Source organism: Mus caroli, unplaced genomic scaffold, assembly GCF_978045245.1.
Source record: "Mus caroli unplaced genomic scaffold, Mus_caroli_1 scaffold_4, whole genome shotgun sequence".
In the NCBI taxonomy this organism is placed as follows: domain Eukaryota; kingdom Metazoa; phylum Chordata; class Mammalia; order Rodentia; family Muridae; genus Mus; species Mus caroli.
In genome coordinates, this window is record NW_028227259.1 from 33466721 (window position 1) to 33485746 (window position 19026).

General features: G+C 48.4%; 2 protein-coding genes across 5 annotated transcripts; one reads left to right on the forward strand and one right to left on the reverse strand.

Annotated features, from left to right (window-relative positions):
* Positions 1 to 315: 315 nt before the first annotated feature.
* Slc5a6 (solute carrier family 5 member 6) lies at positions 316 to 13317 on the reverse strand. 3 transcript variants are annotated; one of them, XM_029477351.1, is made up of 18 exons: positions 13140 to 13317; positions 12048 to 12217; positions 8928 to 9006; positions 7351 to 7860; positions 6976 to 7041; positions 6531 to 6582; positions 5941 to 6008; positions 5525 to 5679; positions 5039 to 5179; positions 4735 to 4864; positions 4131 to 4219; positions 3609 to 3721; positions 3244 to 3311; positions 2311 to 2397; positions 2003 to 2181; positions 1709 to 1812; positions 1389 to 1504; positions 316 to 1238 (listed from the first exon to the last, which is right to left on the reverse strand). In XM_029477351.1, the coding sequence occupies exons 4-18, from the start codon at positions 7738 to 7740 to the stop codon at positions 1092 to 1094; spliced, it is 1905 nt and encodes a 634-aa protein (XP_029333211.1). In that variant the 5' UTR covers positions 7741 to 7860; positions 8928 to 9006; positions 12048 to 12217; positions 13140 to 13317; the 3' UTR covers positions 316 to 1091. The 3 variants fall into 3 exon arrangements, with proteins under 3 accessions (XP_029333211.1, XP_021018387.1, XP_021018388.1); XM_021162728.2 differs by lacking the exon at positions 13140 to 13317 and adding an exon at positions 12596 to 12675; XM_021162729.3 differs by lacking the exon at positions 13140 to 13317 and adding an exon at positions 12384 to 12467.
* Positions 12737 to 19001, forward strand: Atraid (all-trans retinoic acid induced differentiation factor). Of its 2 annotated transcripts, none has more exons than XM_085836571.1 (7): positions 12737 to 12849; positions 13829 to 13947; positions 16640 to 16711; positions 16905 to 16976; positions 17210 to 17331; positions 18342 to 18439; positions 18644 to 19001. In XM_085836571.1, exons 2-7 carry the CDS (start codon positions 13838 to 13840, stop codon positions 18746 to 18748), a joined length of 579 nt encoding a protein of 192 aa, XP_085692697.1. In that variant the 5' UTR covers positions 12737 to 12849; positions 13829 to 13837; the 3' UTR covers positions 18749 to 19001. The 2 variants fall into 2 exon arrangements, with proteins under 2 accessions (XP_085692697.1, XP_021018389.1); XM_021162730.3 differs by lacking the exon at positions 12737 to 12849 and adding an exon at positions 13023 to 13144.
* Positions 19002 to 19026: the final 25 nt, after the last annotated feature.

The following is a 19026-nucleotide window of genomic DNA, read 5'->3' on the forward strand; positions in this document are numbered from 1 at the left end:
AGGGGAAGAGACTGAGTATGGGAGGTACAGGTAGTATTGCTGTTGACCAGGCAAGCCAGTGTTATTGCTTAAGTTAATATTCTTTCTCTAGCTTCAACAGTACAATCTCAACGCAGTTCTTGTATTGACAACTGAGGTTGGCGGGTGATGGGGTGAGACACTTCAAGAAGCACTGGCCCTAACTCTGTCCCCACCCCCTCCAGCCACCTGCAGAGACTGGAGGCCACGGATACTCTGCCTCAGTAAAGAAAGACACCTACACACAGAGATTTTATCTTCTCTAGGGTGGTTACTTGAAGGAACAGAGGCCAGACACCAGGTCTAACAGCTATTTTTATTCCCTAGGAACAAAATGCATGAATAGGAAACTCCCAAAGGAAATAATAGTTGCACAGATGACAGAATGACACCAGGGTGACTTAGGAGTTTAGAGGATAGCACACTACATAATGGGGTCCTGGTGAGGGCCCTGAAGTACTGCCTGAAGAGGGCAAGGATCGATGTGGAAAACTGCCCCCCTCTATACAAGTAGATATACATAACTGTCCATGCTGAGACCCAAGGATACCAAAGCCTCCCTCTCAAGAATCGAGGTAGGTAAGAATGAGAGAGGACTTGAGTATTACAGAGGACCCAAAAGACCACAGGGGCTCACAATGATAACCCAGGTTGACATGATAGTGAAGGAATCACCAGAGGGCCAAGGACTTAATGCTGGAGCTGGTCAGTCTTGCCAAATCAGATCCTGGGGCAGTTGTAAGAAATGCTGTTCCTATTCACCCCAAAGAACCCTGGTCACTTAATCAAATGCCACCCTTTTCTTAGTGTATTCATTTATTTTCCCACGTGTGATGTGATTCTATACCCTGCAAACCCTGATCCTAAGAGAAGCTTGGCAAGGGATAAGGAAAAACTGTCTCGCCCTTGCATGCACCCGCTTCCATGGAGGTGAGACTTTAAAGCTCAAGGTCCTTTGCTGTAGGCCAGGTCATCCACCTCAGTGCTGCAGAACACACGGAGTGAGTCATCTCTGCACTACAAAATAGCCTCCGGCTGCTGCTCTGCAGTGAGGGCAGAGTTCACATCCCAGGTCACAGGGAGGTCTCCTGGACAACGTAGGTAGGGCTGCACGGCTGGTGGACAAGGCCATCTTCAGCCATCCTCTCTTTGTCTGTGCTGTCCTGCAGCACTCCATTCCTCATCTTCTCTGGAAACAGGTTGGAGATCACAGGGATATCCTGGGGAACACAGAGAGCAGAGGTGAGGGTGGGCAAGGGCAGGTGGAGCAAAGGTGGGACAGTCCACTTCAGACCTTCCCAGGGAGCCAGGGTCATCACAGTAGACACAACCAACAGTGCAACGGCTACAGGACAGACAGCAGGTCTCACCTGGCTGTGGCTTCTCCAGCAAAGCCGCTTCTGGCAGGATAGGGGCAGGAGTGCTAGGAGCTTTGGCAGCACAGGGTAAATGGTGCCGGGGTTCAGGGACCGGCCCCGCATTCCCCCTGAAGGCAAAGGTGCTTGTTAGTCAGAATCCGTCAGGACCCTTCCCTGTCCCAAGGTCCCAGTCCTCTAGCCCACTCTGATGTCAGCAGGGAAGACTGGGGGCTACTGACACCCAGGGTCCCCACAAGCAGGGTCCCACCTCCCCTAGACTGCAAAGTGCCCTCAGCCCCTCATTTTTCTGTGTGGCAATCCCATACCCTCACCAGTTAGCAGACTGACAATCAGGCCCACTACAATGACTGTGGTGGAGTTGTGCGCGCTGTACCATAAATAGGACAGGGAATAGAAGTGCTGCAGTCCTGTGGGCCTGGGACAAGAGGTTAAGGGCAGTGAGCAGGGCTTTTGCAGGTTTTCTTCAGACACTTTGAGCCACAAAGCCTCAGAACCCAACCTAACCCTGCTTACAGCCTGTAGAAGCCCACCCCTTAGTCAGGTCCCCATTAAATCCCTCAAAACTGAGCCACTACCCAAGGAGAAGAGAGTGAGTCCCGCCTCACTTGGACAGGGTGGAAGGCATCACGGTGGTCACAGTGGCGACAGTTAGATTGCCAGGCAGGAAGGAGCTGGATCCATTAAGGGGAGGGGAGGCCACAGCAGAACTCATCCTGCTTACTATGCTTCCAATGCCGATCCAGAAGGCCATGAGGAGTCCCGTCAACAGGCCTACAATGGCACCCTGCCCAGAGACACAGTCAACTCTCCTGCTACATACAGGCCAGCCACAAACCTTCACACCAGTCCCCAGAAAGTCCCAGCAGCCCAGTTCTATCACAGGCATATCTAGGGAGCCAGATAACTCACTCACAAGAGGGTTGGCACATGGAAAGAACATTCCAAGGCAGAAGAGTCCCAGCAGTGGCCCTCCAACCATGCCGAAGATACTGAGTGCTGCCTGGAGTTGATGGAAAAAGAACAGAACACACAGGCTCAGAGACTCCAGATTCCAGTCCAGTCTCCAGCTATGACTTTCTTCTAGGGCAGGAATGGCTGTGAAGATGCACTTTGGGCTCTAACACTGAGCTCTAGGTCTCTCTGTGCTAACAGCATCCTAGAAATGACACTGGGGCTTTTGGTCACTTGAGAGTGTTAAATATCATCTAGCTAAGAATTTATGGTGCTGGTGAGCTAGCTCAAAGGATAAAGGTAGTTGCTGTTAAGGCTGACCCTGAGTTCAATGTCCAGGACCCACATTGTACAAGGAGAGACCCAGCTCTCAAAGCTGTTCTTTCCTCCACTCGGGTACTGGTATGCAAGTATCCACATACAAGAAATGAATAGATGCAAGTGCTTTCTTTAGTTTCTTAAGACAGTTTTTTGTTGTTGTTGTTGTTGCCCTGGCCATTTTGGAACTTGCTCTGTAGACCAGGCTGGCCTTGAGCTTAGAGATCCATTTGTCTCTGCCTTCCAAGGGCTGGGTTTAAAAGTGTGCACCACCGGCCGGGCGGTGTTGGCACATGCCTTTAATCCCAGCCCTTGGGAGGCAGAGACAAATGGATCTCTAAGTTCAAGGCCAGCCTGGTCTACAGAGTGAGTTTCAGGACAGCCAGGGCTATACAGAGAAACCCTATCTCGAAAAACAACAAAACAAAAAGTGTGCATCACCATGCCCAGCTTAAATGCAATAATTATTTTCAAAAGGCAAATTTCCACCCCTCTCAAAACAGCTGTCTTCATTTCTTGTCTCATACAAATCCCCCCACTCCCTGCCAAGAATTTCTTTCTCTTCTCCAGTCATTACCTGGAGCACTGATCCCAGATGAGAGGAAATATAGGCCATTCCCAGGCAAACTAGCCCATAGGCAAAGGCTGGGGAGAAACAGAGGGGAGGAAATAAACTGATGTGAGTAGACAAGGAGAGGACTACCTACCCTCCAACCAAACCACTACTCCTGAGACATGTCTATCAAACCCAGCCTCAAGCCCAGGGTCCTGTCTCAGAGATCCAGACCCTGTGTGCTGCTTGCCCCTGCAAGCAATACACCATGGGGTGAAGGCTGTGTGCTACATGAGGCATGTGCTGAGTCCAGGACAAACATGATCTACACAGGACTGATGACAGTGTATACAGATCTCAGGATGAACAAGACTTAGCAGTAATCCTACCAAGGCTTCGAGAAAGCATGATGGCCCGAGTTTCAGTCAACTGTGGGAACCAGGGCTGGATCAGATCTTCCATCGTGACAGTTGCCAGTGAATTGAATGCAGAGGATATGGTGCTGAAAGGGAGGAAAGAGATGAGTTGTGCTAAGTTTGAGAACCAAAACAGGCAGGACTCTACAGAGGGCTCAGTGGCATAAAGGTAAGAAACTACCCTCCCCCTACCAGGCTACCCCAGAGGTTTGAAGGCAAGCCTTTTCTGATGAAAGTATAGATTTGATCAAGTAGATGACTGATATTGTCAAACGAAAGCAAGTCTTGGGAGAGGATAAACTGCCTTGCCATACAAGACAGACGGGCATATGTCCCAGCAGGGCAGCAGACCACAGACGGGCATACTGTCCCAGCAGGGCAGCAGACCACAGACGGGCATACTGTCCCAGCAGGGCAGCAGATCACAGACGGGCATACTGTCTCAGCGGGGCAGCAGACCACGTCTAGTCTAGAGCAGCTGTAGAAAAGGAGTACCTGAGAGATCCACTGAAGAGACAGGCAACGAAGAGCCCAGGCAGCCCTGGCATGTCTTTCAGGAGGTCCATCACAAAATAGAGGACTAACTGCCAAGTAGAGCAGAGCATACTCAGAGATGCTACCCCTGCTTTCTGTGTGGAGAAGCCCCTAGACATGCCCTTGCCAATCCAAAGCCTGGTGCATTAGGAAGGGGAGCCAGACACGAAGGCATCTGCCTCAAGCAGGGAGAAAGTGGACTCTGAAGAGCAAACTACACAGCCCATCCAGCACTACTTCTGTTGAGCAGAGAGGCCTCAGCACGCTGCCTACCTCGCCAAGCCTGTCTCCTGGAAAGTGAGGCTGTTGGGAAGCTGAGATGAGAACAGACATGCAAGTTTCCAAAAGAGCACGAGGTACACAGTGGGGGTTGGTATCATGTGGTCCACACCCACAAAATGAGGTGAGCACGGACTAGATCTCATCTGACATGCTAGACAGCAGAGGCCTCAGGATAGCAAAGAATTCTTCATCTATATTTCCCATTCAGCCACACAGATACTCTGCCTAGTGACCCAGACTGGCTTCTCAAGAGCACAGGAAGGAGCAAGAGAGGCCTTCTCACCTGGTCAGGGGCTGCTTGCTCCAGCTGGGGGCTCATGCCATACATGTTATAATAGGCAAACATGACCAGACCAATGAGGCAGCTCATGCAGAGGGCTACTTGCTGGCAAGGGAACACTGCATAGCAGGAGCTGCAAAAGACCAGTGCCAAAAGACAGAGATAACATTAATACTTTTATATGCCCTCCTGAGCCTCCAGAAAGTCCCCAGTAAGGGGGTGAGAACCCTGAACCCCATCCCCACCCCACTGCCTTTAGGGAGCCCCTTCCCATCCCTTGCTCCAGTCCTTCCACCCCTGCACTCACAGCACAGCAGCTCTCTCCGAGCGGGAACTGAGGTAGCGCTGCACCTGAGCCTGATTCACTCCATACAAGGAGAGCATCATGAAGACACCTCCAAAGGCCAAAGTCCAGAAAGTATGACGCACAAAGGGGTCAGGATCCAGGCTGCAACAAATACTACCTGGTCACTGTCTCAGCCAAGATGCCTATCTTTCTAGTAAGAGAGGTCAGTGAATGACAGAACAGAGAATGACACAAGGCAAGGAGCCAGGAGACTAGAGATGGCTCAGGAAGTTGGAGAGAAGATTCCATTTTCCCAACCCTCCCCCATCTCAGGTATGCATCCAGGCAATGCCCAGGCTTTCTATAAACACCAACCAGGTACCCACCCGTCACCTTTCTCCCTATTTGGTATTACCAGGTTTCTCTCTACTTACTAAAAAAGGCCCGAGCCCAGGCTCTACAGACCCTCGGTACCACAGACACCAGAAAGGGGAAGCACATACTTACTTAATCCCAGAGATGAGGCCATGCTGGGAAGTCACATTCCATACATGGCCCAAGCCACCCACTCTGGCTGCTCCTACAATGATCACTACCAGCTGCCCGAGGAACATGACCAGTGTTTGGAACACATCTGTCCAGATGACAGCCTTCAGCCCACCCTGCAGTGAAAAAGCACATCTGTCACAAATGTCAACTCAACCAGAAGGGTGGACATTACACTACCCCGAAAGCTCCTGAACCATCCCTGAAATAGTGGATCGAGAATCTCGTCTACTTTCACGGTGCACGCTCCACCCTCACCCCACCCCTACCCTACCCTGCCCTCCCTGGAATTCCATCCCATCTCCTATCTGTCTAGCCTATCCCTTCTCTTCCTTCTCCCATCTTCCTGCCATCACCCCAGGAATTACTGAAATTACCAGTGCAGTGTAGATGTTGCAGACAATTCCTAGGGCCAGCACTGACAGCCATAAATCAAATCCAGTCACTGTAAACAGAAAGTCACACTCCTATCTCTGCAAGCTCTTCCAGAGAAGCCCTGGTAAGGGAAGCTCCTGGAGACAGGCAGCTATGGTGCTACACATCTCTAATCCCAGCATTCAGCGGGTCAGAGACATGTGGCTCTCTGGGAGTCTAGCCTGGTCTATATAGCAGGGTGCCAGGACCGCTAGGGCTAGAGACCTTGTCTCAAAAAGAAATAAACACTCACCTATAAAAGAAGCAAATATTCATTAAAGATGAAATAAATCATTCTTCAGCGGAAGGAAAGGCATTCTCAGAGCGCCACTGAAATACTGAGAACCAGCTCAGGTGTGGCATGGCAATGTCTGATCAGCTTTTGATGGAGGTGACCCAAGTCTACCTCTCCCTCTGCTAGAGACTGAGCCAAGAGCCCAGTCAATGGGTCAACTTTCTCAAGGTCAGATTGCTGCTCTCTACCCTGTCTGCCCTTCCAAAAGGCATCTTCCCAGTCTGCCAAGGGTGGAAGTCGGGGACAAGGAATCCTTACCTGCATTGAGGGCCAAGGATGGTGCATAGAGAGCAACTCCCATGTAGATCACCTGTAGGATGGGGAAAGGATGTCAGGGAGAGAAGAGATGCAGGTGGAAAGACAGCATCCTCAAGGCTTCCTTCGCCTTGGCTCATTTCCCTCACCTTTCCCAAAACACAGCCTTACACAGTCATACCTACAGTGGATAGGATGCCATCAGGGACTTGCTCATATTGTCTTTTTATTTTTTCTTCTCCTCTTCAGAGCTGAGGACTGAACCCAGGGCTTTGCATTTGCTAGGCAAGCAATCTACCACTGAGCTAAATCCCCAACCCCCACATTGTCACTCATAGAAAATTTTAACCCTGTCAGTTTGAGAGCAGGGAGACCTCCACCTGCTTCTGAAGGCCCGAGTTCAGCTCCCCCTCTGCCCTAGGCTCAGTTTCCACAACATTCTACTTACCATCTGAAAGATGAAGGTCACAGTCCCACAGATCCGAACTGCTTTATTGAAGCGGAGCTCTAGGTACTAGAAAGAAGTACAAAGAATTTATCTATCTTTTAAGGCATGGTATTTCTGGATTCTAGCCCTCACAATACATAACCTCTTTCCTCAAGAGGCCTACTAACATAGGGAATGGATATACAAAACATATACTCTGGACCCTCTAGGCATGGTGCTCCCCTGCTCCTCCCCCAGCATAACTCCTCTTGGGAAATACTGAGAGACTCAGTTACTCTTTAGGTGAATAACTAAAGGTCCAGGGTCACAGCCCTCCCGTGTGAACCTTATCCCTTTCTCCATCCCTGTGCTGGGAAGTCATCCTGTTCTGCTCACCTCATAGGCACTGGTCAGATGCAGACGGTAGAAGACAGGGATGAAGATGTGAGCAGGGATCAGGAGCCCCAGGAAGTAGGAGCACCCCAGGAACCAATACTGGGTTCCAAATCGGTAGATCTCAGCTGGTGCTCCCAGGATGGCCACGGCTGACTGGAAGGTGGCCAGCAAGGACAGTGCCACAGGAAGACAACCCATTTTGCGGTCTGCCATCAGCAGTTCACCAACGGTATGGTGGCCCCAGCCACGACAAGCATGATAGAGCCCAATGACAAGGGAGAGGACCAGCAACAGGCCAAATACCACATAGTCCACAACAGAAAAGGTGGAAATAGCCCCGCTGGAGCCTGAGGTTGTTTGAAAGGGAGCTGTAGTGCCTGCCACGCTCATCCTCACGGTGCCGAAGCTTTGCAGTGACTTGGTACTCCTGGGCTCTGAGCTGTCACGAGCTGGTTCCTCGCTCAGTCTCACAGCGTTTCTCTTCTACCCAGTGACATGGTCCAGGGGCAGCTGTAAGAGTTTATCTCTCAGTCAAGGATACCCTGCCCTCATGGCTGCCCACCCACAGGCTTTGGACAGACTCAGACCATCCAGCCATCACAGTGGTGAAGGCCTAGATGGTGTGAGGATAGTTTGTTAGATGTCAGGGAGGGAGCAGCAGGGCTGAGGCAGATAGCAGACAGCAACTTGGCCAGGACCTTTGGGTGTGCAGTCATGAAATTTTAGACCTTTATGGGGTCTCCACCCAAGCAGTAAAATAAAAATGAACTCTAGCCTAATTTTCTTCATATAACCCCCTGCTTCCATCTGCAGGCACAGAGCCAGCCACTACAATGTACTGAGCCAGCAGAGCCCAGCCTGGCGCCGTAGCCCAGCAGGGAAGACATGGAGATTAATGGAGGCAGGTTTCCTCATCCTCCTTGGCCTTTGTCCCACCTCCCTGAGGTGTTGTTATCCTGTCGGCACTGACCAGTGAGCTCACCTCCCTAACAGTCTCAAGCCACATTCGGAACATCAGCAGGCCAATCATTCTGTGCCCTCCTCTATCTTTTGGGATTAAAGGCATGTGCCACCACTGCCCCGCTGTATCCCTTTGGTAATATCCCCAATATCACCAGAGAAACCCTACCACTACCTCAGCTCCTGCTAGACACAACAGTCAAAAACTGATCTGGTCAGTGTGGTAGGATTCAAAAGTGAGACAGACAGGGGCTGGAGAGAAGTTCAGTGCTTCAGAGGACTTGCTCTTGTAGAGGACCAGGTTCTGGTCCCAGCAACCACATGGCAGCTCACAATCATCGGGAACTCCAATTCTAGGGGATCTGATGCCCTCTTATAGCCTCTGTGGCATCAGGCACACATGCAATGCACAGATGTACATGCAGAAAAAACACCCATAGACACAAATAAACAACTTTTAAAAATAGCAACAGACAAGGTGATGGAGCTGTGAAGCAGCCAAAAGATTCAAAGTTAGGATTCCATGGCCTCTGGAAAAGTGACAGTCAGAGAAAGTGGCAATGTGACCAGCAGCAGAGAGTGAGCTGTCCCATCCTGCTGGAATCAGACACACATACCTGGAGAAGCAATCCCTGTTCCTTGGCAGAGCTGCCTGGGCAGGACAGAGGTAGAGGCACCGACTGATTCTGTGAGTAGCTGCAGAGAGATCAAGAGGGAGTCAGAGGAAAGCACGGATGCTGTCTGTTCTGGGCTCATCACGGAACCAAGCGCTGGGCCCCAAGTGGCCCGTATCACCCTATGTCCCCCAACTCAACTCTACAAGTTCCAGAATGGACAACACACTTGACAGCATTCCTAGCTGGATTAGGCTTTCAGCCTAAATCGCTCTTAGCACCCTGTGTGCTAGACAGAGTTAGAAAGGAGTTAGTTGCCTAGAGAAGACTGAAAGCTACTTTTCTAACTCTACACACACAGAAAAACCACAACTCTAAGAATATGCCACAATTCTTAAATCACTTATAGCCTTCTCATTTCATATAGAAGCATAAAAGGCCCAGCTCACTCAAGTTATCACTTTTCCGTGTGTGTGTGTGTGTGTGTGTGTGTGTGTGTGTGTGTGTGTGTGTGTGTGTGTAAGCTATAGGATGCCATTAGGCATCTTCCTTAGTCATTTTTCAGGACAGTGCTTCCCAAGCCTACAGAAATCTACTGGCAACTCCATGCCTTGGTCTTCACAAGCTCTTGACCTACTGAACTATCTTCTCAAGGAACCTTCAAAGGGTCATGGAAACCCAGGCCTGGGCACTCCTCATCCAATCTACACTCCTAAGCCTATGGTCCCGTCTCAAGAAGCATCCCCTAGAAGTACTGATTGGCAAGAAGGGGACAGGAGAGAATCGCAGCATTTAGACAGCCTAACATGATGACAGTTAATATTCTCTGAATACCTTCCATGTGAGCCAGCAGTAAGTAAAGTGCCTTACAGTCACTTGTTCACAAATTTTCCCCTTCAGAGATAACGGCCACACCCTAGATCCTATCTAGTACCACCCCCCCCCCCCCGCCGCCCCAGGCACTAAATTTCTAGCTTATAGCAGCCTAAGGTAGGATGTACAAAACAATCTTCCTAAATAGACTTTACCTCTATATCTTTTTTTTTTTTTTTTTTTTTGGTTTTTGGAGACAGGGTTTCTCTGTGTAGCCCTGGCTGTCCTGGAACTCACTCTGTAGACCAGGCTGACCTCGAACTCAGAAATCCGCCTGCCTCTGCCTCCCGAGTGCTGGGATTAAAGGCGCGTGCCACCTTTAATCTTATCTATTATGGATCACTACATTTTGAGACCCTACCTTTCCAAACCCAAACATCCACCCCTCTAAGATCTATAAACATCTACAGCTTCCTTTGGTTTGTGTGTCGGTTGCTGCAAAATCTTTTATTCCAACCTCCTGTGTAAGAGTACAGGGTATTTCACCTGAAATCTGTCTCAGAGCCTCTCTACAGAACCTGCAAAGAGTCTTGAGTCTTGCTGTTTTGTTTTTTAGAGGCAGGATCTTACCATGTATTCTTGGCTGGCTCAGAACTCATAATGTAGACTATGCTAGCCTTAAACTCTAGGTTCACACCACCACACACAGGAAGAATATCTATTACAAGGGCTGAAGAGATGGCTCAGGGGTTCAAAGAAAGAGTTGTAGCTGCTCTGGGGAAGACATGTTCGGTTCCAAAAACCTACAGTCAGCTTGAAACCATCGACCTGTGGCTCCCTCACTACAGGCCTCCTCACACCAGCACTCACACACAGACACACAATAAAAAAGAATTTTTCACAGGTATTCACCAGTGTTCCAACCTCACTAGTCCCAAGACTAAGAAAGGAGCAGAGTGCTAACTGTAGTCAGTCATTCATGGAACAGTATAGATTTCAACTATTCTAGTGACAGATTAATATACCCTGCCCTCCAGGAAACAGCGCATCTTCTTGACTGTATTCAAACAGTTGGGCACATATTGCCTAGTTGGCAGGGTGCAGTTCTCACAGACTAAACCTGAACTATAAGCCTCACAGGACAAAGAAAAAGTCTGAACTTGGGCCACATGTTCTACCGTCTCTAGGTCAAGGATTCTGAGAGGCACTCTGGTTTGCCTAAAGGGGCCCCAGGCCTTGATACTTTACTTGATACTTGAGTTTTCTTTCTCTCTTTGGCAAGCTGTCACTGCTATGGGAAGATGAGGAGGATAGACAAGCCGGGTGACTCACACCTTTAATCCTTCTGGAGGCAGAAGGAGAGGAATCTCTAGAGTTCAAGGCCTGCCTTGTCTACAAAGTGAATACCAGGACAGCCAGATCTGCAGAGATACTGTCTTGAAAAAACAAAACAAGCCGGGCGTGGTGGCACACGTCTTTAATCCCAGAACTTCTGAGTTCGAGGCCAGCCTGGTCTACAGAGTGAGTCCCAGGACAGCCAGACAGCCAGGGCTACAGTGAGAAACCCTGTCTCGAAAAAAAAAAACCAAAAAAAAAAAAGAAAAAAGAAAAAACAAAACAAAAAATAAAGAAAAACCCTTCTAGGCCAATCCTAGCACACAGGGGGCAGAGACAGGTGGATCTCTATATAAGTTCCAGGCCAACCAAAGCTATACGGTCTCAAATAAAACACCAAGTGGTAGGGTAGGTCTGAGTACCGATTTGGTTCCTCTGCTTCTAGAGTTTCCTGATTAATTATCTGCGTTGAGGAACCACACAGCCTCTAGGGTAGAGGAAGAGGTAAGCAGACAGGAAAAGGACAATCCAGTAGTAACACAACTTAGTTTCATATGATCCAATTCTAGAAAAAGGACAGTGGCTTTCTACAAACTCCACTGATTCACACCAGTGGACATGTCTTTTAAAAAAGGTCTCACATTGCATGGGACTTATCTGCAATGAAAGGTATTGAAGTTTGTGGGTTTATTTCTTTTAGTACTGGGGACAAGACTGAACTAGGAAAGCCAGAGCTAAGTCCTCACCCTCTTCCCCCTTTGAAATATAAGGGAACACCTGCAGGGCCAACTGTCACCAATATCTAGGGCTTAAAATTCCTCAAGATCTGAATGGCCTTTCTCACTAAAACAAGATATCCCACCAGCTAAATGTATTGATAAATGTAAATTCAGGGTTTCCAGGCAGATACCTGGAGGCTGTGGAAACTAAACATTGGCAGATTAATTAAGACGAGATCTAATTGTCTTTAGTTACCTTTTGAGGAGTCGTCACTCAGAGCAATAGCTGTCCCTTTAGGTGTGATGGGTCTCTCCCAGCGCCCCTCCAGTCAGAGCTGCTGCCGCTCTGCTTGCCTTGCGTCGGTGGTTCGGCCAGGGCTACCAAAGTTCCTTCGTTCTTTCCGAAACCAGCAATGGTTTTTCCCCCTTGGCAAGGCAAAGAACATGAGTTAAGGAAGAGTCTTTCTCGCTTCGCGTCCTTGCCCGGGCTGCAGAACCCTACGCAACATTAAGGTGAAGGGTTCCCAGGCTCGTGTCCTCTTGCCAGCGTTTGCCCTTCGCCCTCCGATCTTCACTCCTCCATCACCCTTACCCTCTCTCGGCTCAGTTTTCCCCTTCTCTCCGCACGTGGCGAACCCACGACTTTGCGCTAGTATTTAAGACCTTCCCCAAAGCCCACACCAAGAGGCTCCCCCGCCCCGCCCCTCCCAGTCCCGCCCTCCCGCCTCGAGGCGACTAACTCAGTCTCTCTGGCCCTGCCCAATCCCCGCCTCGCCCGGCCCACCTTACACCCGCCCGGCCCACCTTCGAGATCTCCATATGAGAGCAGCCGGCCCGCAGGCCAGCCTGGCACGGATCCGCTCGGCCCGCAGCTCCTGACTTGGTGACAGCCGGACCCCGCCCCCCCCCCCCCGCCCTCCCGGGTCCCCGCGCCGCCATGTTTACTAAGGGCGGATGGAGCTGCCCGGGCGTCCGCACCGGGCTGAGGGTCGTGCAGTAGCTCAAAGCAACTACGCGCTAACTGGACAGGCCTGCGCTCCAGGAAGAATGGAGAGAAGGTGGGTCTGTCCACCGCGAGCAAGCGCAGGACTGGAGCTCAGAATTCCGCGAGCAGCCCGAACCTGCGGGCAAATTACGCCTCGGGGCTCCACGGCTCGCGACCCGGGCGGACCAGGCCACGCCCCAGAGTGACAGGGCGAGTGACACGCTGGGGGCGGAGCCCCGCGCTCAGTTCTCGCGAGCTGTCAAGACGGTGGAAAGTAGTGGGAAATGGCGTCTCGGGAGTCAGGCGGCTCTCGGGCGGCTGCCCTGCTCCTGGTTCTGGGCATGGAAAGGGCCCTGGCTCTACCTGAGGTACAGAAGAAAGTTTGAGATCTGGCTGAAGAAGGTTGCTGGCCGTCAGCCGGGAATCGAGCTCGCCCGCCGGTGTCTGTCCCTTTGGCCAGTCGGAAGCTCAGATTTTTGTCCCTGAAGCTTCCCCGAGCCCTGTGCCTGCGGGGATGGTGTTCCCCAGTACTCACGTAGTGCTGGCCACTAACACCTTCGCCCTGCCCACATTCAGAGACCTTTGAAATTTGATCTCCTTGCTTTTGAATAACTTTAAATAGTGCTTCCCACACAGAGTCCCATAGTTCTTCTGCCAGCTCCCGTTGCACGAATGCTGTGCGTGGTGCAATGGCACATGGCATGACTATCTATCTATCTATCTATCTATCTATCTATCTACCTATCTATCTATTTATCTTAGTGATGCTTGAGTACGCTGTGTACCTGCAGCCCTTTAACACCTACCAAACCATGCCTGTCAGGTGAAGTCTCTGGAGAGGACACAGTATAGTCAAGTAATGATGCTCAAACACGAGGATCTTGGCACTTGAACAGTGCGCTTATTTGGTGCGGGGTTTTAAGGGAAAAAATGGGTTCTGTTTACAAAAGGCACCTTTCCGCTTTGCATTATGGGAATTCTGGAAAGGCTACTGACTTGTTTGTTCTTTTTTTCTTTCTGGAGTCTTAATCAGGTTTCTTTCTCTTCTGCAGATATGCACCATGTGTCCGGGAGGTATGCACAATTTATCCAGAGTGGCTGCTTACTGTGAGGATACATCGAAGCTAATGCAGGCCCGATGCTGCCTGAATCAGAAGGGCGCCATCTTGGGGTGAGGGAGGAGAAGACATCCTTAAATATTCTTTTGAACTCTTTTTTTTGAGTTCCCAGACTGGAGTTTACAGACTTGCCTAGCAGGCTCTGGGGATAAATATTAGTACCTAAGTGGAGACATTTAATGCTCGATTCTAAACATTTAAATTTGATGTAGTATTTTTCGATAAGTAAATGATGTTTTGATTTTTTTTCCTGGATGACAAATCATAGTTTTTGCCATTTTATAGGTTTTTGTGGTTTCATTTAAAATAGTTTTATTATTAAGTCTTTGTATTATTTTTACTAAAATACATTTAAATTTTTCTTCATTTTTTTTGTTTTTAATTGTGTCTGTCTGTCTGTCTGTCTGACTGTCTGGGTACAGGCACTTGAGTACAGGTGTTGGAAAAATCCAGAGGCCTTGGATCCTCCTGGAGCTGGAATGATAGGCGGTTGTGAGATGCAGTGTGGGTACTGGGAAGTAGACTCAGGTCTTCTGCAGGAGCAAAAGATGGCTTCTACTGGCTCTTAACTGCTAAGCCATCTTTCCAGCCTTTAATTTTTTTTTTTTCTTTCTTCTTCTTATTGTTGTTCTGGGTACTAGGAAATGAACCTAGGACTTTATGCAAGCTACCTTTTTTGGATTTGCTTTTCCCTTTGTTTTCTTTGAGACAGAATCTTGCTATATAGCCCTGCCTATCCTGGTACTAGGTAGCACAGGTTTTGGCCTCAAACTCATATCATTCCTGTTACAGCTTCCCAAGTACTGGGATTACAGGGGTGAGCCATCACATCTGGCTCTTTTCAGTATTTTGACACATGATATCACTAATTGCCCACACTAAACATGAACTTGTGATCCTCCTGCCTCAGCTTCCTGAGTAGCTGGGATTACAGGCTTGCAAACAGGCCATATGCTAAGTTATATACTTTATGTTATGATTTTTGTAGTTTGTGGGCACACAGTAAATGGAAAAATAATTTGTTGAAGTCCTTTTTATTTGGTTGGTTTTTCTTTTCTTTTTTTAAAATTTATTTATTTATATTATTTATTGTGTATAATGTGCCAGAAGAGGGCACCAGATCTCATTATTGATGGCTGTGAGTCACCATGTGGTTGCTGGGAATTGAACTCAGGACCTTTGGAAGAGCAACTTAAGAACTTTTAACCTCTGAGCCATCTTTCTAGCCCCCTTGGTTGGTTTTTCAACATAGAGTTTTTCTGTCCTGGAGCTCCTTCTATAAACTAGGCTGGTCTCAAACTCAGAGATCTGCCTGCCTCTGCCTCTCAAGTGCCAGAATTAAAGGTGTGCACCACCATAAGGCTTGGAGGCTTTAAATCCTTAATGTACAAGCATTTACAATTACCTGTGATATAAAATCTACTTGGGCCAGGCATGGTGGCACACGCCTTTAATCCCAGCACTGGGGAGGCAGAGGCAGGCGGATTTCTGAGTTTGAGGCCAGCCTGGTCTACAAAGTGAGTTCCAGGACAGCCAGGGCCATACAGAGAAACCCTGTCTCAGGGGAAAAAAAAAAGAAAATCTTATTTGGGAAAAACTTAAGTGATTTGCTTTTTTTTTTTCCTTTCATTTAAAACCTCTGTGGCTGGGCCTGGTATGCATTTCTAATTTCAGTTCTTGGGAGGAGTATCAAGGTAACCCTCAGCTACTTAGTGAATTTGAGGCTAGCTTGGGTTACATTGAGACCTTGTCTCAAAAGAAAATGATCTCTGTGGGGATGCTGATCATTGTCTCTAATCCAGCATTTGAGAAGCTGAGGCAGGAGGATTGTTATTCGGTTGAGACTGACTCTCTCTCTCTCTCTCTCTCTCTCTCTCTCTCTCTCTCTCTCTCTCTCTCGGTTTTTCGAGACAGGGTTTCTCTGTATAGCCCTGACTGTCCTGGAACTCACTCTGTAGACCAGGCTGGCCTTGAACTCAGAAATCCGCCTGCCTCTGCCTCCCAAGGGCTAGGACTAAAGTACTCAGGGGCAGAGGGAGACAGATCTCTGAATTTGAGCTTAGACTTGTCTAAAAAGTGAGTTCCAAGACAGCCAAGGCTACACAGAGAAACCTTGTCTCAACAAAACAAAACAAAATCTCTGTCTGTGGCTTGGTGCTAGGACTTGCCTGAAATGCACAAGGCCCTGACAACAGTAACTTCTGAGTGTAAGAATGTCAGTGAAACCTAGTCATCCTGAAGGGGGAAAATCCCACAAGGCTTCTTCCAGTATTTGCACAATGCATAGCTCTACTGACTAGAGCTGGAGAGACGGCTCAGCAGTTAAGAGCACTGAGTTCAATTCCCAGCAACCACATGGTGGCTCACAACCATCTTTGGTGGGATCTGTTGCCCTCTTCTGGTGTGTCTGAAGACAGTGACAATGTACTCATATAAATAGAATAAATAAATATTAAAAACAAGAAACTGTGTGACCCAATAGAAATTCCGGTTGCTGATTGAAATGCTGCATATCTGTAGTAATCAGCACAGGATCCACGGTTTTATATGTGTTTGAAGAGTTTAGGTAAATTAAGATGTCTACATGTAGCCAGGGCTAACTAGATTGGCAACTACATGATTACAATGTCTGCTACCATAGCTTCAACCTTACAGTTCTGAACATAGATAGATATTCCATCAATATTAGCTTAAGTAGGGGATGAAAAAGAGGCAGAGTTGACACTGATTTCTTTGTTTCTTCAGGTTAGATCTTCAGAACTGTTCCCTGAAGGATCCTGGTCCAAACTTTTTACAGGCTTATACTGCTATAATCATGTAAGTGGATTTATATTTGCCTGCCCAAAAGATAAATATGGTGATGGGAAATAACTCTTGAGAAGGTAGGTTAATATTAGCATCTAACCTTGTACAACTGAGGACAAGGAATGGGTTACTAGCCTAGGACAGCATGTATAAAGGCTAATAGCATACTTCTGCAAACAGAGCGCTAACAGTGTGTACTTTGCAGAGACCTTCAGGCAAATCCTCTCAAGGATGATTTGGCCAACACCTTCCGTGGGTTTACTCAGCTGCAGACTCTGTGAGTAATACAGGAAGGGAGAGAGTACTGATGTGCTAAGTGCTCAGCAGGATGAGAGCCACTAATGCTGTGTGCGGGGTGTGCATGTGTGCGTGACTGGGTAAGCTCATATGTGCATGTGTGTTAGGGAGTGGACCCATGGCTTTGTGTGTCGTTAACTGTTCGTTCTACTCCCGAGCTACACCCCAACCTCTTTGACTGTGTGCATTCATGATCATGTGTGTTGTCTTCAGGATACTACCACAAGATGTCCCCTGTCCTGGAGGTAGTAATGCCTGGGACAATGTTACTTCTTTCAAGGACAAGCAGATTTGCCAAGGGCAAAGGGACCTTTGCAATAGCACTGGAAGCCCAGGTATGCTTTAGCATGGTCGCCTCACTGGAGGGTGCTTTCCTTCTTTCTAAAGAGCAATTATTCTCTACTTTAGAAAAGTGAAGATGCTAAGTGCCTTTTTGTCCTGTGTTCTCTGACGAGGTTTAATTATTATTGTTGCTGTATTTTTATTATTTATTTTTCTAATTTTGTTGTTTTTGGTTTTTCGAGACAGGGTTTCTCTGTGTAGCCTTGGCTGTCCTGGAACTCACTCTGTAGACCAGGCTGGCCTCAAACTTAGAAATCCACCTGCCTCTGCCTCCCAAGTGCTGGGATTAAAGACTTGCCACCACACCCGGCTTTTGTTGTTTTGATACAAACTTTCTCTGCATAACAGCTCTGGCTGTCCTGGAACTCACTCTGCAGTCTGAGTTGGCCTTAAACTCACAAAGATATGCATGCCTTTTCCTCCCAGTGCTGGGATTAAAGGCCTGCACTACCTCCTGATGAGCTTTTCTTCTAGTGTTTCTTTTTGTTTTGACTTTCTGAGACAAGTTTCTATAAGGATTCCTAGCTGATCTAGAACTTGCTGTGTACAGCAGAACTCAGAGATCTGCCTGCCCTGCCTCCCAAACGCTGTGATTTAGGTGTTTGCCACCATGCCTGGCTTTTCCCTCTACTTTTGATTTACAAATAATTAAGAAGCTAAGCAGATTTGAAAAAATACCTAATGAGATCCAGTGATCTCCTCCCATACAAGTACCAATCAGGCCCTGCTTAGCTTCTGAGATCAGAAGAGCTTGGCTCTGAAGCCCGGTGTGATGGCGCATGCACTCGGGAGGTAGAGGCAGGTGGATTTCTGAGTTCAAGGCCAGCCTGGTCTACAAAGTGAGTTCCAGGACAGCTAGGGCTATACAGAGAAACCCTGTCTCGAAAAACCAAAAAAAAAAAAAAAAAAAAAAAAAGAAGAAGAAGTAAATGGCGCCGGAAATGGCCATACATTCAGGGTAAATGGCCTTAGACTCCAGTGACTGTTTTTCTCTGGCTCCCAGAAATGTGTCCTGAGAATGGATCTTGTGCATCTGACGGTCCTGGTCTTTTGCAGTGCGTTTGTGCTGATGGTTTCCATGGATACAAGTGTATGAGGCAGGTGAGGAACTGGACCTTTTAGAAATAAAGGGATGCATTAGGCAAGAACTTCTCAGAAAGAGATACAAGACGAGGAACCAATGCTGGAGGGGGTAGGAAATAGGGGAAGTGCCCAAATGAGGGGATGAGTGACTGAGAAAGAACAGATGTTAAAAGAGGCCCTGGGTACCTACACAGCTGTGACTTGTCTGTTTGCTAATCACAGGGCTCATTTTCACTGCTTATGTTCTTTGGGATTCTGGGATCCACCACGCTAGCCATCTCCATTCTACTTTGGGGAACCCAGCGCCGGAAAGCCAAGGCTTCATGAGCCACATAAGACTTCCAGCTCACCTGACTGAGCACCCTCATCTATCAAGTCCTGGCCATGTCGCAGCCAAGATTTACTCCGTTGACAATTACTGGCCAATGAGCAGAACTGCTTAAGGCTGAAGCGGCCATTGATTATGAGAGGTGTCAAATTGCACCACCTCGGGGGTCTTGTGGACACTTGGTTCAGGAGTGGACTCGTACTAATTTGTATTATTGACTACAATAAACAGCTTTTCCCCCGTTTTAGAGAATGCTGCCATACCTGTGCGGGTTTCT